The sequence below is a fragment of the Canis lupus genome, chromosome 29 (genome assembly GCF_011100685.1).
Source record: "Canis lupus familiaris isolate Mischka breed German Shepherd chromosome 29, alternate assembly UU_Cfam_GSD_1.0, whole genome shotgun sequence".
NCBI lineage: Eukaryota > Metazoa > Chordata > Mammalia > Carnivora > Canidae > Canis > Canis lupus.
Window position 1 is genome coordinate 10,024,548 of NC_049250.1, and position 13,140 is coordinate 10,037,687.

Genomic DNA, 13,140 nt, shown 5'->3' on the forward strand with positions numbered 1-13,140 from the left:
GTGTTGTAAAGGACTGTCACTTCTGTTATGTTGGTCTGCTGAAACCACATCTTGAAACCAGGTGTTAAAAGTGACCCAACCCAACAGCTAGAATGGTTTTGTAGATATTGTGTATTTTGTAATACTACCCGGAAATTGCAGTTTCGTTTAGATACGCCATTGTTTTTTTCTTGTATGAAACTCTAACCAAGACCAGATTTAGGTTTCTGTGGGTCTACCTTGATAAACACACACACACACACACACACACACACACACACACACACACACGATAAGATACAAAATACTCCACAGAATTGGTTACAGTTTCTGGACACATGAATTCTGACCCATTTTCTCATGCTGAACTGGAGAGAACTGGATCCAAGATAGACCTAACAATGACTATCGGGACAAGCTACTTTCATATGGTACAGTTTCTGTTTGAACCTCCCACCAATAACTCAAAGTTTCTGGAAGGACTTTTATCCACAGACCACATGCCGTGGGGACAGCTTCCTTTCATTCATTGCTTTCTTTGGTTCTTGTGTAATCACAGTGAGTCCCCCAAACAATTTAGTCCTTCACTTCCTATACTCAGTTTACTCACATGAATAATCAAAGAATTATAGGTCAGTGGGGGACAACCAGACCTATAAAGCTGTGAAGAAAAAGTTTGCTAAATGTTCCCTGCAAAGGGGTGCCTGGGTGGCTCAGTGGTTGAACGACTGTCTTTGGCTCAGGTCGTGATCCCGGGTTTCTGGGATCGAGTCCTGCACCAGGCACCTGCTCCTGTCTCTGCCTGTGTCTGCCTCTCCCTCTGTGTGTCTCTCATGATAAATAAATAAAATCTTTAAAAAAAATGTTCCCTCCAAAACATGGTAAGGATACAGTGAAGTGCCCCTCTGCCCCCCACTCCACCGTGGTCTTTCTCGAATTCTATTAAAAACAATATTAATTTGTTTGGAGTAAATGGTTGATACTGTATTCTCTGAATGTAACTGTGAGTAACAGACGTGCTTTGACTCAAGTGATGGAGCAGCTCCTTTTTAAGTAAGGTCTACCACCCAATCAAGTCGAGAGGGTGCGTTTCCGCACAATCTGAAGTTGGGCCTAATTTCTCAGAGTAGGCTACCTCTTCCAGCGGTAGCTCTTGCCCTAGAAAATGGCCACAGGAGCAGGGATATTTTAGGATTTAGAATACTCTGTGACTTACAGTCACAGATTAATTTTTAAGTAAGTTCTGCACTCTGGATTTTCTTTTGTTTGTAGCCTGGGCCTCAGCAGGACCAGGAATGGAAGTCCTGGTGGGGTTCAGGGGAACTCAGTGAGAGGCATATCTTGCCTTTTATTTTCAATAGTGAGTCACTTCTGATTGGGAGTGCTGAATTAGTATTACGTTTCATCTACCTCTCACCCACTGTCATGGTGTGTGGAAAGAATCAGGAACGGGAGCGTCTGGGTGGCTCAGTGGTTGAGCCTCTGCCTTTGGCTCAGGTTGTGATCCCGGGGTCCTGGGATGAGTCCCACATTGGGTTCCCTGCAGGGAGCCTGCTTCTCCCTCTGCCTGTGTCTCTGCCTCTCTCTCTCTCTGTGTATCTCATGGACAAATAAAATCTTAAAAAACAAAACAAAAAAAAGAATCAGGAACAGAGTTCTCAGTCGCCTGTGGAGCAATGGGCTACTCTTAGGGCTGAGCAGTAGTGTTCATTTGTCTACACCTCCGAATCCTGCGTGATGTGATTCCAATCCTAATATCTAGCATCAGCTTGGCCCCGAGGCCAGTTCCCTCCCCTCCCCACTACAGCGCACAGAGTCACGGAAGGTGCCAAGCAAGGATGAAGAAGTGACATCCTTTTGCATCTGCTCTGACAACTCCACCAGGTTGCGATTAATGCTCGAAAAAGCAGTCCTGTTGGAAAGACCAAGGTGACTCCCCCCGTGACACGGGGGCCCGCGTGGCCTGACCTTTAACTGCACTGGAGCGCTATTATTTCCATCGCCTTTATGACCGGACTTGGACTTGAAACTGCCGGGCCTTACTCCACTACCAACCTCCATCTCCCCTTTCCTTGCACAGCCTTAGAACATGCAAACCTATCTTATCCCGCAGGCTTCCACCGAGTCCGAATGCCAGCTGCACGCGAGTGACTGGTCGTCGCCCCGAGCGCGGTCCCTAAGTTAGAGACCCGTGGCCGCTCGCGGACCTGCCCTCCGCCCCCGCCGGGCGTCCCTCCCAGCGCTAGGGCCCTGCGGGCAAGGGCTGGTCCGAGGGACACAAAGTTTTGGGAATCTGGTGGCTTCAGACCTTTGATCGCCACTTTCTAACTGTCTTTCAAACCTTTTGCCTTGTAACAGTTGCAGGCTGCGGTTTCGCTGTCTGTGCGAGGTGACTCACAGCGCTGCGCGCCCGGAGGGGGATGCGATCACCCGCACCAAGCCACCTCCTGACTTCCTGCACCGCTTATCAGCCAAGCCATCGGCCACGAGCTGACATTTCAGCATTCAGAAGCTCCCTGCCCCCACCTCCAAAAAGGGGGAAAAAAAAAAAAAGTGACAGGAGGAGAAAAGGGCTAATTTGGCAATAGTTTGCTCTTGCTGTTTGGCCTGGAGAAAGACATTCAAAGTGGTGGAAGATTGTTTAGTAACAGCTGGCGAGCACCAGGGTGTGAGGCTGATTTTCAGATATGACAGGCACTTACAGGAATGCTGCCAGATACAGCTGTTTAAAAGCCTTAATAAACAGCAAGTCAATACTAATCTTTGCCAAATTAATCTTTTCCCTGACAGCCCATCAGAGCAATTATGCTTAGGCTTATTGTAAACACACAATTGTCAAACAGGGACGCTGCAGCCTTTAAAATACTGCCTCTTGGTTTGTAGTCTTTCTTCAGCAGGGTTTGTTGTTTCTTCTGTAGCACGAGAAGGCTTCCCATTTTATTTTGCAGCCACTATTGCTTTTTTTTTTTTTTTCTGGCCTCGGGTCAGTGTGAATGAAATTTCATTTTCAAACGTCTTTGCTAGCAAGCTGTTAATAAAATGTGAAATGACGACAGTCAACAGGATTCGTGCTGGTGGGCTCCTTTAATGAGGCGCAATTGTGACCAGTGCAGAAATATAACATGACATTGTCCTCTGTCGTCTCCGGGTCCCAGGACGAGAACTTCATCTTTGCTCCTTACCTCTGCAGTGTAATCTGGCTCCAGGTACACACAAGTGAGAAATGAGGAAGGCAAAGTCTAATGTCTCTGTATGCACATGTATTGCAAAGTATGTGTGTGTTGTTGGTTCAGGGGTGTCCCTCCCTCCCAGCCTTCCTCCTTTGTGACTGGTGACATCAGGAAGCCCTTCCGTGCCTCCTCCATCCCCACCCTCCACCCCCATGGCCCTTTCTCCCAGCAATAGGCTTGTGTAAGGATTTGGAAACTTTTCTGTTAGGTCAAGGCGTATCCCTGATGGCACCTGGTTCTGAAGCTCCTTTTGGGAGTCTTAAAAGCTAGGACAATTTCTTCTTACCTGCCATGATTTAGCCAGAGTCCAGGAACTATGATCTTTTATTTATTTCATCAAGTCACACTAGGACTTGGCAATCAGAAAAAAAAAAAAATCAGCGCGTGGTTTATCGATGCTTTAGTTTAGCATCCTATACACTTGTCTCCTGAAATTTCTCTCCTGCACTCAACACTCCTACTTGTCTAGCACCTTTTTTCTCCTTTGCTTCTTGTTTTCTTGATGTGACTAGTGTGTATTCTTTTAGTTTTGCAACTAGGAACTCCTGTTCAATTACATAGACTAAAAGGAAAAAAGTGGCACAACTCATTTTGAAATTCTTTGTTATCTTTTTCTAAGCTTAGATTTCTTAGTGGAAAGGTTCCATTCTTCATCGCTCCTGATGCTTGTCTGCAGTGTCTAATGCCCTTCTATAATTTAAAGAGCTTTTAAATCGTCAAGTAAACATCACACAATTCCTGTTGAGGATAATCTGTGATGTTTCACTGATCTTTCTATATATCATTGCATTTGTTGTGCACCTACTATGTGCTATGGCATTCCAAGTTGTTCTGGAAGCTAAGATATATTCTGTTTTAGGAAAACAAGGAGGAATTTGTACAGTGGGGTGACTGACTCATGAATTCACCCATCAAGTGACTCAGTGCGAGTTAAGTTTGGAAGTTAAACTCACGATGCGAATTCTGTATTGTGCCTTGCCAGTATTTCAATGTTCAGTCATCAGCAAAAGAGATGAAATTCTGTTTTTCTGTTACCTTAAAATGAGAGTTATGAAAGAAACAGGAAAGTGAAGCTCAAATCCCCTTTCAACAAATAAACATTAAGAGAACATCTGTGTGTAACAAAAACTTTAGGATGTTTATTTGGGATGTACTGGAATCTGGCAATTTAAAAAATTCCTAATTTAGTGTAGCTGTCTATGACTGATTTGAAGGGAGGTAGGTATCTTGCAAACAAACAAAACTGATTACTTCTTTGAATATTTCCCCCTAGGACTTCGTAAAGAACTGACTCCATGTGAAATCCTACCTAAAGTTACAGCGCAAACCCCATCATCTTTAGTTCCAAAGCACATTGGGTGGAATCAAATGAAATTGCCATCTTTGGTAGGTAAAAGGGTAAAATATTGGCAATTTCATATGACAGTCAATTTGCCATTCAAATGAGTAGGGCAACCCTTTTGCAAAAGGCAAGAGATCCATAGAGAAAGGTAACTGTTTATTTTTCTGATTTTGAATTTATGAATAAAAAATATGTCTTAGTGATGAATCCAAGCCAGGACATACTGTGCCATGTAGCCCTGGCTGTCTGAAGGCCACTCATAGCCCATTTCTGATGGGCTTCTGTTCCTTTAAGGCAACAAATGAAAACAATCACAGAGACCTTTTGTTCTTAGCTATGTTCACTATAAACTGTAAGTCATTACTTGACCAATTCTCCATTGTCCACTCATTCATGTTTGAATGGGAATTAGGTTTTTGAATTATTCTTCTTGTGTATGTTACAGACACAAATCAACCCTCTTCTAACCCCTGGGACACTTTTTTTTTTTTTCTGATTACTTATAATTTTGACTTTGATATGTTGGTAAGGATACTCTATGTCCAGTTTTATTGCTGAATTTCCCAGAATGCCTTTTTCTGAGGTCCGGGAATCCTGCTGAGTGCCATAGTGGGGGACCTCAGTGTACGCCACCTCTGTTCCTTGGAGTTACAAGCTATAAGCTACTGTGCCCAGGCTGGATGCTGGCTTCCTCGGAGGTGGAGGTTTCTCAAGCAACATCTCACAGTCCTAGAGCTCACAGTCCTAGAGTCCAAACTGATGGAGCTCTAGGTTTATGAGAGGGCATTCTTAGTGCTTCTGGAAAAAGCATCTGTGGCTGTGATAGGCATTAATTCCTACTCTGCTTCATCACTCCTGCCATGAAATGTACTTGGAATTTGTCATCTGACTGGGTCTGTCCTTTAGAGACTGATGGATATTCAAATAGAATACGGTCACGCATGGTAATAATTTTTATTTATGACGTACTTTCTTTTATTTACATTTTTTTTTTACCCTTTTTTGGTATCGAGTTTTAACACTCTCTCTACCCTGGTTGCACACCTGCTCTAGAAAAGCTGTAAACAACATCGTACTTCCCTGTACAAACTGCCTGTCAAAGTCAAAGCTGGTTGTTCTCATCCCGGTAATTACCTCCTCAGTTTAGACTTAATGCAAGTGAAAATTTTACTTTATCATAATATAATAAATAAAAGACATTAAGTAATTAGTAGTGCTGGTATATTTCTAAAATACTAAACAGACAAACAATAAACTGTGAACTTAATCACATGAGTTCTTATACAGTTTCAAGACAGGAAAATTAGAGCTCTCAGCTACAGTCATTTTAATAATCACATTGGATCTGCATTATTTATTAGTTATTACATGCTCAAGTGATTCAAGGTTGTACAATGCCTAAAATCATTCCAAAGCAAGCATACCTTTTGTCTTTTTAACTCTGACTGGATTACACAATGCATATATTTGTATTTAGTTAAATTGCTAAGTTTATTTCACACATTCCATGAAAGAGACATCAGTCATCCTCTTGATTTCCAACCAGACCAGCTTTCTTTATGCAATCCCCTGTAAGGGAGTAATTTGCTAGCTCTTCCTGATATAAAAGCTATGCAAACCTTCAGCCAGATTCTCAAACCTTTTGGTTCCCTAGCAAATCTCTAGTACTCTCTGAATTCTCTTGGAAGACTTCAGAATTCTGGAAAGAGAAGTAGCTTGTAGAGGCACAAAAGACAGCAAGAATCTCAATTTCTGTCAATAGCTTTCAAATTTGGAATGCTTTCCTTTTCTTTTTTGCTGTCTGGTTACTCACCTTTCATTTGTAGGCATATTCTCCAGAGTACGCTCTCCTGTTCCTGCCTCCCACCCCTGCTTTAATTCCTAAATGTTTTCTGGATTTTGTGAAAAGCATGCAGCTTGAGGAATTTTAGGTGATGAGATTTCAATGGTTTTTTTTTTTTTTTCTTTTTCTTGGAGGAGAGTTTACAGAATTGACCCAAACCAGCTGAGAACCAAGAAGCAACCCTTTTCAGATCAAGTACCCATCTGTTTAGTCTTGGAGCTTGTGTGACTTTTAGGGCAATTCTCTGTCATATTGTACGAAGAAAGAAAGTTCTTAGATATCAGGTTTTTGTTTGCGTCAACCAAAGAAAGGTAGAAATAAGGATTGGTTACTTTAATTTGCTGCTAAATGAAAAGTAGGTTTGGCTTTATTCATGTCACTGTAAAAACTAAATAATAAAGTATTCACACCAAGCGTGAATTTTTTTTTTTTGCCAGCAAAAGTTAAAACATCAAAGAAACCTCTTTCGAATACTAACAAATTTACTTACAAACACCTATATTTATTATTTCATAAATAGGCGCAACAGGTTCCATAAAAAAAGATTAAATACAGACACAGTATGAAGAAACAATAATACAGAGCCATATGTAAAGGTTATAATTTAGCTGTTTCCAATCTGTTTCTGCATCTAATAAAATACCAGGTAAGCATTTGGCAGTTTTATACATAAAAGGACTTAAATGACATTTACTAACCATTACACAAAAAGTGATACAAAAAAGCAATTTTTCTGCAGTACAAAATAAATGTGTTTGCGCTTCCCTTAACACTAGTTTCTTTTTTGTCTGGTCAATGAGACAAAGCCAATTTTGTTTTTAAATTAAAATCATTTGGGAATACGTTTTTTTTTTTCAAATATTTTGAAAATATAGAACTATTAGTCAGTTGTTTTAAAAATGAAGTAAAAATATGAATGTTTGCCAATTTAACCCCTATTGTGAAATCAATAAACTGGAATGAGCCAGTTTCAAATTACAATTTAGCTACAAAAACATTCACATTTTATACTCTAGGAGAGTGTGACATAGATGCTATTTACAAACTTGCTATGATTGCTACATCAAGCCATTTAAAAAGTCTTTAGTAGTTTCATATAAACACCCATTATGAAAACCAATGGAAAATCCAGGACTTTTATCCGAGACATCTACAGTTGCTAAGGCAGTTACTATAGCGCAGCACTTCACAGCAAAAAACCAACATAAAATCTGAATGGTCCAAATCTCCTTCAGGGAAGAAGAAAAACAATGTCCATAAGGGATTAAAAAAATAATAAAGAAGCATGACTATTTCTTCCAGAGTGGGTGACCCACAAGCTCAAATGGTCCTAAGTGCTTAGCAACTTGTATTTTCTAATAAAATGGAGAACTGCCTTGGCTGTACAAAGCAATCCACGGTGAAAAGACTTCCCTGAATTCCTCAGTGGAAAGAAGAGGTGTTCAGACTTTCAGGTAAGGTACAGTGCTTTGTCCCTCTGCATGCCCCTGTATGAAGAGAAAACAGACAGGCAATGCCCTGTTATAAGACTAGAGCTACAGGTGACCGCGGGGGTGGGGAGTGGGGGGTGGAGGTTGGGGGGGTGGGGGGTGTGTGTGTGGCTGTGGATCTGTTCTAGCTTGAGGGATGGAGAGGGGCACCGGGGATGGGCCCAGGCCAATCGGACAGGGATCTACAGGCATTTCTTTATTCCTGGAATGGCTAGAACTGCTTAAAGACCTCCGGACTGATGTCTTCTGCTTTCAGCAACAGGGAGCCGGTCCAGATCAGCTTTTAGGAAGCAGGGAGGAAGGACGACGGTCCACGTAGGAGGGAGCAGGGCACGCGGAGCATGCAATGAGGCCCGCGGTCCACCAGGTGGCGGTGGCCCGCCGCTTACCCACTACTACAGTAGTCGTTATTCCAGTCCACCGGCTGGGCGGGAGGGTTTCTGCACCCAGAACGCACATACTCCATTGCTTGGGTTACCACTTGTGCAGCTGTGGATGTAGGATTGATTATAGTCTGATAGTCGGGTTGAAGAGTAAATCCCTGAAAGGGAAAGCACATCCACAAATAAGGATCAGAGTGCCTTTTTAGGAAGAGAAGCCCCTAAATATTTATCCATTGTTTGCAAACACAACTACGGCCTTCTTAGTGTCTTTTGCAAGGGCAAACGTATCCAGAGGGCCCAGAGAACTTAAAACAAAGGTAGAAAAGAAGTGCCCACAGGCCCATTCTTATCTTTCCTTCAGTGAACCATGTGTGAGAAAACCTTTAATTATATACTCTTGAGCTGATAAACTGAATTGAGAAACAATTTAAAATATGGAGAGGCCAAACTCAATCAGAACAAAGGGAAAAAGACCTAACCCCTCAGTTTATGTTTTCCATCAAACCTAAGGATACATTAATAGTTAATCCCCAGAATATGCAACAGAATCTTTTTTGAAGGATTCAGGCAGCAGGTGGCTGAGTGTTTTATTAGACTACACCTATTCACATATTGTTCTCGAAACCCGTTTTCTTCATTCAATCACAAAGGGACCATCTGCTTCTTCTTTTATTTGTACTTCTTTCTCAGCTAAAAAATTTCAACCAAAGCTTTTTAACAGTTGTTGGACTAATATAAGGAAAGAGATTCAAAGCAACTTGCCACTGGAAAACACAGAGAAGGAAAAGTCTAAGACAGAGCAAATATTTTTTTAATTGAAAAGTCTATTAACTGGCAAATAATAATCAGACTTCAGGAAGATTCCTCTAATACACTGGTATGGTGAAGTGTTGACTTTTAATCCTTGCAAAGCTATTAAAAATTCAAGGACAGAATCTCTGAAGTATATAGCTATATCTGGTAAACAAAAAGCATTATACACTAGATTTATTTTTAGCTTATCTGGTGAATTTAAGAGCAGCATAGGCAAGCTTTGCTGGAAATGACAAAAAAAAAAAAAAAGCAACTTAATTAATCTCGTGGTTGTCTCTGCTGTGGATTTTATACATGGTTTTTAACCACAGAAAAATCAAGAGATTTAAAAAGGAGCCATTTCCCATTTACTTGCTTTGGAAGGCATAATACTGAGTTTTTACTGTTTTTGCTTTTGTTTTTGTTTTAACTCAGCAGAATGATCAGAGGATTGATTTTTAAGGATATTTCCTTAGACTCTGATTCCTGTTTCAGTGTCCCTTGGGGAAACAAAGGTACCTATTATCAAATGTCTTCCATTCTCCATTTTGGCTTTAAGGTATTAATTTATTTTCCATTCCAGTGATAAAGACTGCAAGCCAATGTCCACACTAACTCCCACCAAAACTGTGGATGAAAGACAAACCTTTGAATGATTAGAAACACATCACTGAAAGGTAGAGAATTCAGCTAGCCTGGCTATTTGACTTCACACAGACTAAAAGGAAGAGAATGTTCCTCATTTAACAACTGGTTTGTGGAAAATAAGTATGTTTGTGTAGACAACCCTGCAGCTCAAGCCATAAACATTTTCCAAAAGAGGAAAGTGAAAAGTAAGAAGTATAACTAGATGTTTGATTCTCCAGTCCTTTCCTGGCTGACTTACTTTCTTTGTCCAGACCAGGTTATATCTCTGTCACACAACGAGTCCCACTGGCTTCGATAAAATGTATTCATTCCATTATGGTCCTAGAATATTATCTTTTTTTCTTTCTTTTTTTTTAAAATATTTTTTTCTTTATTTATTTATGATAGTCACAGAGAGAGAGAGAGAGGCAGAGACACAGGCAGAGGGAGAAGCAGGCTCCATGCACCGGGAGCCCCACGTGGGATTCGATCCCAGGTCTCCAGGATCGCGCCCTGGGCCAAAGGCAGGCGCCAAACCGCTGCGCCACCCAGGGATCCCCTTTTTTTCTTTCTTAAGTAGGCTCCATACCCAGTGCAGAGCCCAACGCAGGTCTCGAACTTATGACCCTGAGATCAAGACCCTAGCTGAGACCAAGAGTTGGATGATCAACTGACTGAGCCACCCTATAATATAGTCTTTGTGGGCTTATCATCCAGCTCACTTGATTTTTTTCCTTAGGGTATAGTGTGTTACTGGGGAAACAGCAGGACAAAACTCTTAAGGAGAGGAGCCTTCTGTTGACTTCCATTTTAGCCCTTGTCTTAAAGCCTCTGGCCATAGGGACTTGCGATCAGAGAGTGTGTGCATTGGTTACTGGCTATTCTCAGGTCTAGCCTATAGTAATGGCTGAATAAATCATATTTTTCAGTGAATAAAGTTAAACACAGAGTACTGTTGGGAAGGCATGGAGTGTATAAATGTGTAAATTCCAGGGCCTTTCCTATGTTTTTTTTTTTTTTTTAAGATTTTATTTATTTATTCATGAGAGATACAGAGAGAGAGAGAGGCAGAGACACAGGCAGAGGGAGAAGCAGGCTTCATGCAGGAAGCCTGATATGGGACTCGATCCCGGGTCTCCAGGATCACAACCTGGACTGAAGGCAGCACTAAACCGCTGAGCCACCCAGGCTGCCCCTTTCCTGTGGTTTAATGCAACGTTTTCCATATTGGATTTTTGCACAATGGACAACAAAACATAACCTAAAAGTAAACAAGTGCCAAAAAAAAAAAAAAAGAAAGAAAAGAGTAGTTGGAAATATCCTGAGTTAGTTGCAGGCATACCAATAGATGAGAGAGCAAAAACAAAAACAAACCAACTCCCTTCTACCCAACCCTACACAAATCACAATCAACAACAGAAAGCACCATTGCTTTTTTCCCATCAAATGAAAATGGTTCCTCAAGGTTGGGTAAGAGACTATCAGGAGAATACTAACCTTCGAGCTATTAGTTTAAGATTAAATGGGTAACTTCAGTTTATAAAACCAAATTTATCTGTCATCTACAAAGTTCAAAGATTGAAAATTCAACTAACCTCAATGTCTAAATTTAATATCAGTAACATCAAACCAAGGATCAAGAAAAATATGAGTAAAGCCTGAAGTAACATTATTTTACATGCTCTTGATTTGGAAAATGCAAAAAAATTTTTTTTTTTTACTAATAAAGAGCTCTAGGTTGAACCTAGAGCTAAGAACGTTTTTATTATTGATGTAAATATGAAACAACAGTGATGATACACATTTTTGGAAAATGTTTGCTTAGCGGTCTAATTAAACAAGGCTGAATATTTTGCATTTTAATGCTCAAGAGAAAAATCACCAACTGTTTCGTAGCATGCCTGGAATTTTAAATTTCATTTTCTGGTGCCAGATTGAAATAAAAATAGAAAACGTGATAAAGATTGATTTGATGTCAGAAGGGACATTTGCTCTTTAATTAGATTTCTGTAGCCCTAGCAGTTTTGTTGTGCCACCATTGCAAGTCCTAAAAAGCCTGTAGCACAACCAAACAGTGATCCTCATATCCACACTTTACTGGGAACTAATTTCATTTCCTGCCTGTCTGGAGAGGTATTTTCAACAGGCATCAATGTTTTTGTCTTCGCAACTGATTTATTCATCAATCTCAATGTGATTTTTTTAAACCTTTAAATTACACCCAAATCCTAAAGCAGCTGTTTATTACATGAGGAAATTGAAAATCTGTCTGTGTGATATCATACAAAGATTTTTTCTTAAGGTTATAAAGGAAGTTGACAGATATTAATGATTTTTTTTCTTGTGACCTCATTCGACAATATAGTGAACAGAAAAAAAAAAAAGCAAGGAAACTGGACCAAAAAAAAAAAAAAAAGGCAGCTCCATGGGTTTGGTGTATAAAATATTATTCTAGAAAAAATGAAACTATTATTCCTGGTGGACTATACAATCGTTTTTGTAGGATATATTCATTTTTCAGAAGGATAATAAAATAGCTAAAGTAATACTGAAATATGAGATTATTTTAAAAATACGGTAGCCATTTACTTGCTTTCTCTCTCTCTCTTTCTTTCTTTTTTTTTTTTTTTCTTTTCATGTGAACATGGTCCCTGCACCCGGAAGCAAACATCTTCAGGATAAAAACCAACTTTGAGAACTTGAACATTGGCCTGCAGACTGTTAAGGTTTTAATAAATTGAGTTACATCATTGCTAACAACTTTTTAATCCTGATTTTAGATTATCAACTTGTTGCAGATGTCAGTCTCTTGACCTGAGGATCCTACTCCAATGACCTGCCCATGACCCTGACCTCATTCCCCATGGCTCTCCCCTAATTCACTGTACTCCTCACTGGCCTCCTTCCCAGGTCCTGGACCAGCCCTGCTCATTACCAAAGGGGTCCTTCCAGCCTTAAACTCCTCTCTACTTCTGGCCTCTGCTGGTTTTCCCTACCTACTCTTCCTACATCCATCTGTCCATTCATCCTATATCTGTCAGTCTGTCTATCTATCTATCTATCTATCTATCTATCTATCTATCTATGACGGAATGAGAGAGAAAGCAGGAGCGGGGAGAGGGAGAAGCAGACAAGCAGACTTGTTGCTGAGCAGGAAGCCCGATCCCAGGACTCTGGGATCATGATCTGGGCCAGAGGCAGATGCCTAACCTACTGGGCTACCCAGCTCCCACCCCCATCCCAACCTTCTGATTCCTATAGGCTGCTTTCTCTTCTCTGCCTTCACTTGTCTCTGCCAGCCCTCCACAGGGGCTTTCTTTATCCATTTTGGCTAAAGGTGCTATGTCTCTGCACAATCTGCAGTTTGAATTCCTGTTCAGTTTTTTTTTCCCCCCACAAGATCTTACTAATTTATCTGTTTATCTTTATTACCACCACTACACCACCACCACTC

The 13,140-nt window shown here is 40.7% G+C and overlaps 1 protein-coding gene and 1 long non-coding RNA gene across 2 annotated transcripts in view; one reads left to right on the forward strand and one right to left on the reverse strand.

The window, feature by feature from the left end:
* LOC119866669 overlaps positions 1-3,917 on the forward strand; it is a 47,344-nt gene extending 43,427 nt beyond the window's left edge. The window contains exon 3 of the long non-coding RNA XR_005380849.1: positions 2,338-3,917. This is a non-coding gene — a long non-coding RNA (uncharacterized LOC119866669). The remainder of the gene's footprint in view (positions 1-2,337) is intronic.
* Positions 3,918-5,755: 1,838 nt separating this feature from the next.
* Positions 5,756-13,140, reverse strand: part of TOX (thymocyte selection associated high mobility group box) — a 299,580-nt gene continuing 292,195 nt past the window's right edge. Inside the window, 2 exon segments of the mRNA XM_038579374.1 lie at positions 5,756-7,881; positions 8,274-8,425. Coding sequence (XP_038435302.1) covers positions 7,845-7,881; positions 8,274-8,425 — 189 coding nt within the window. The 3' untranslated portion in view covers positions 5,756-7,844.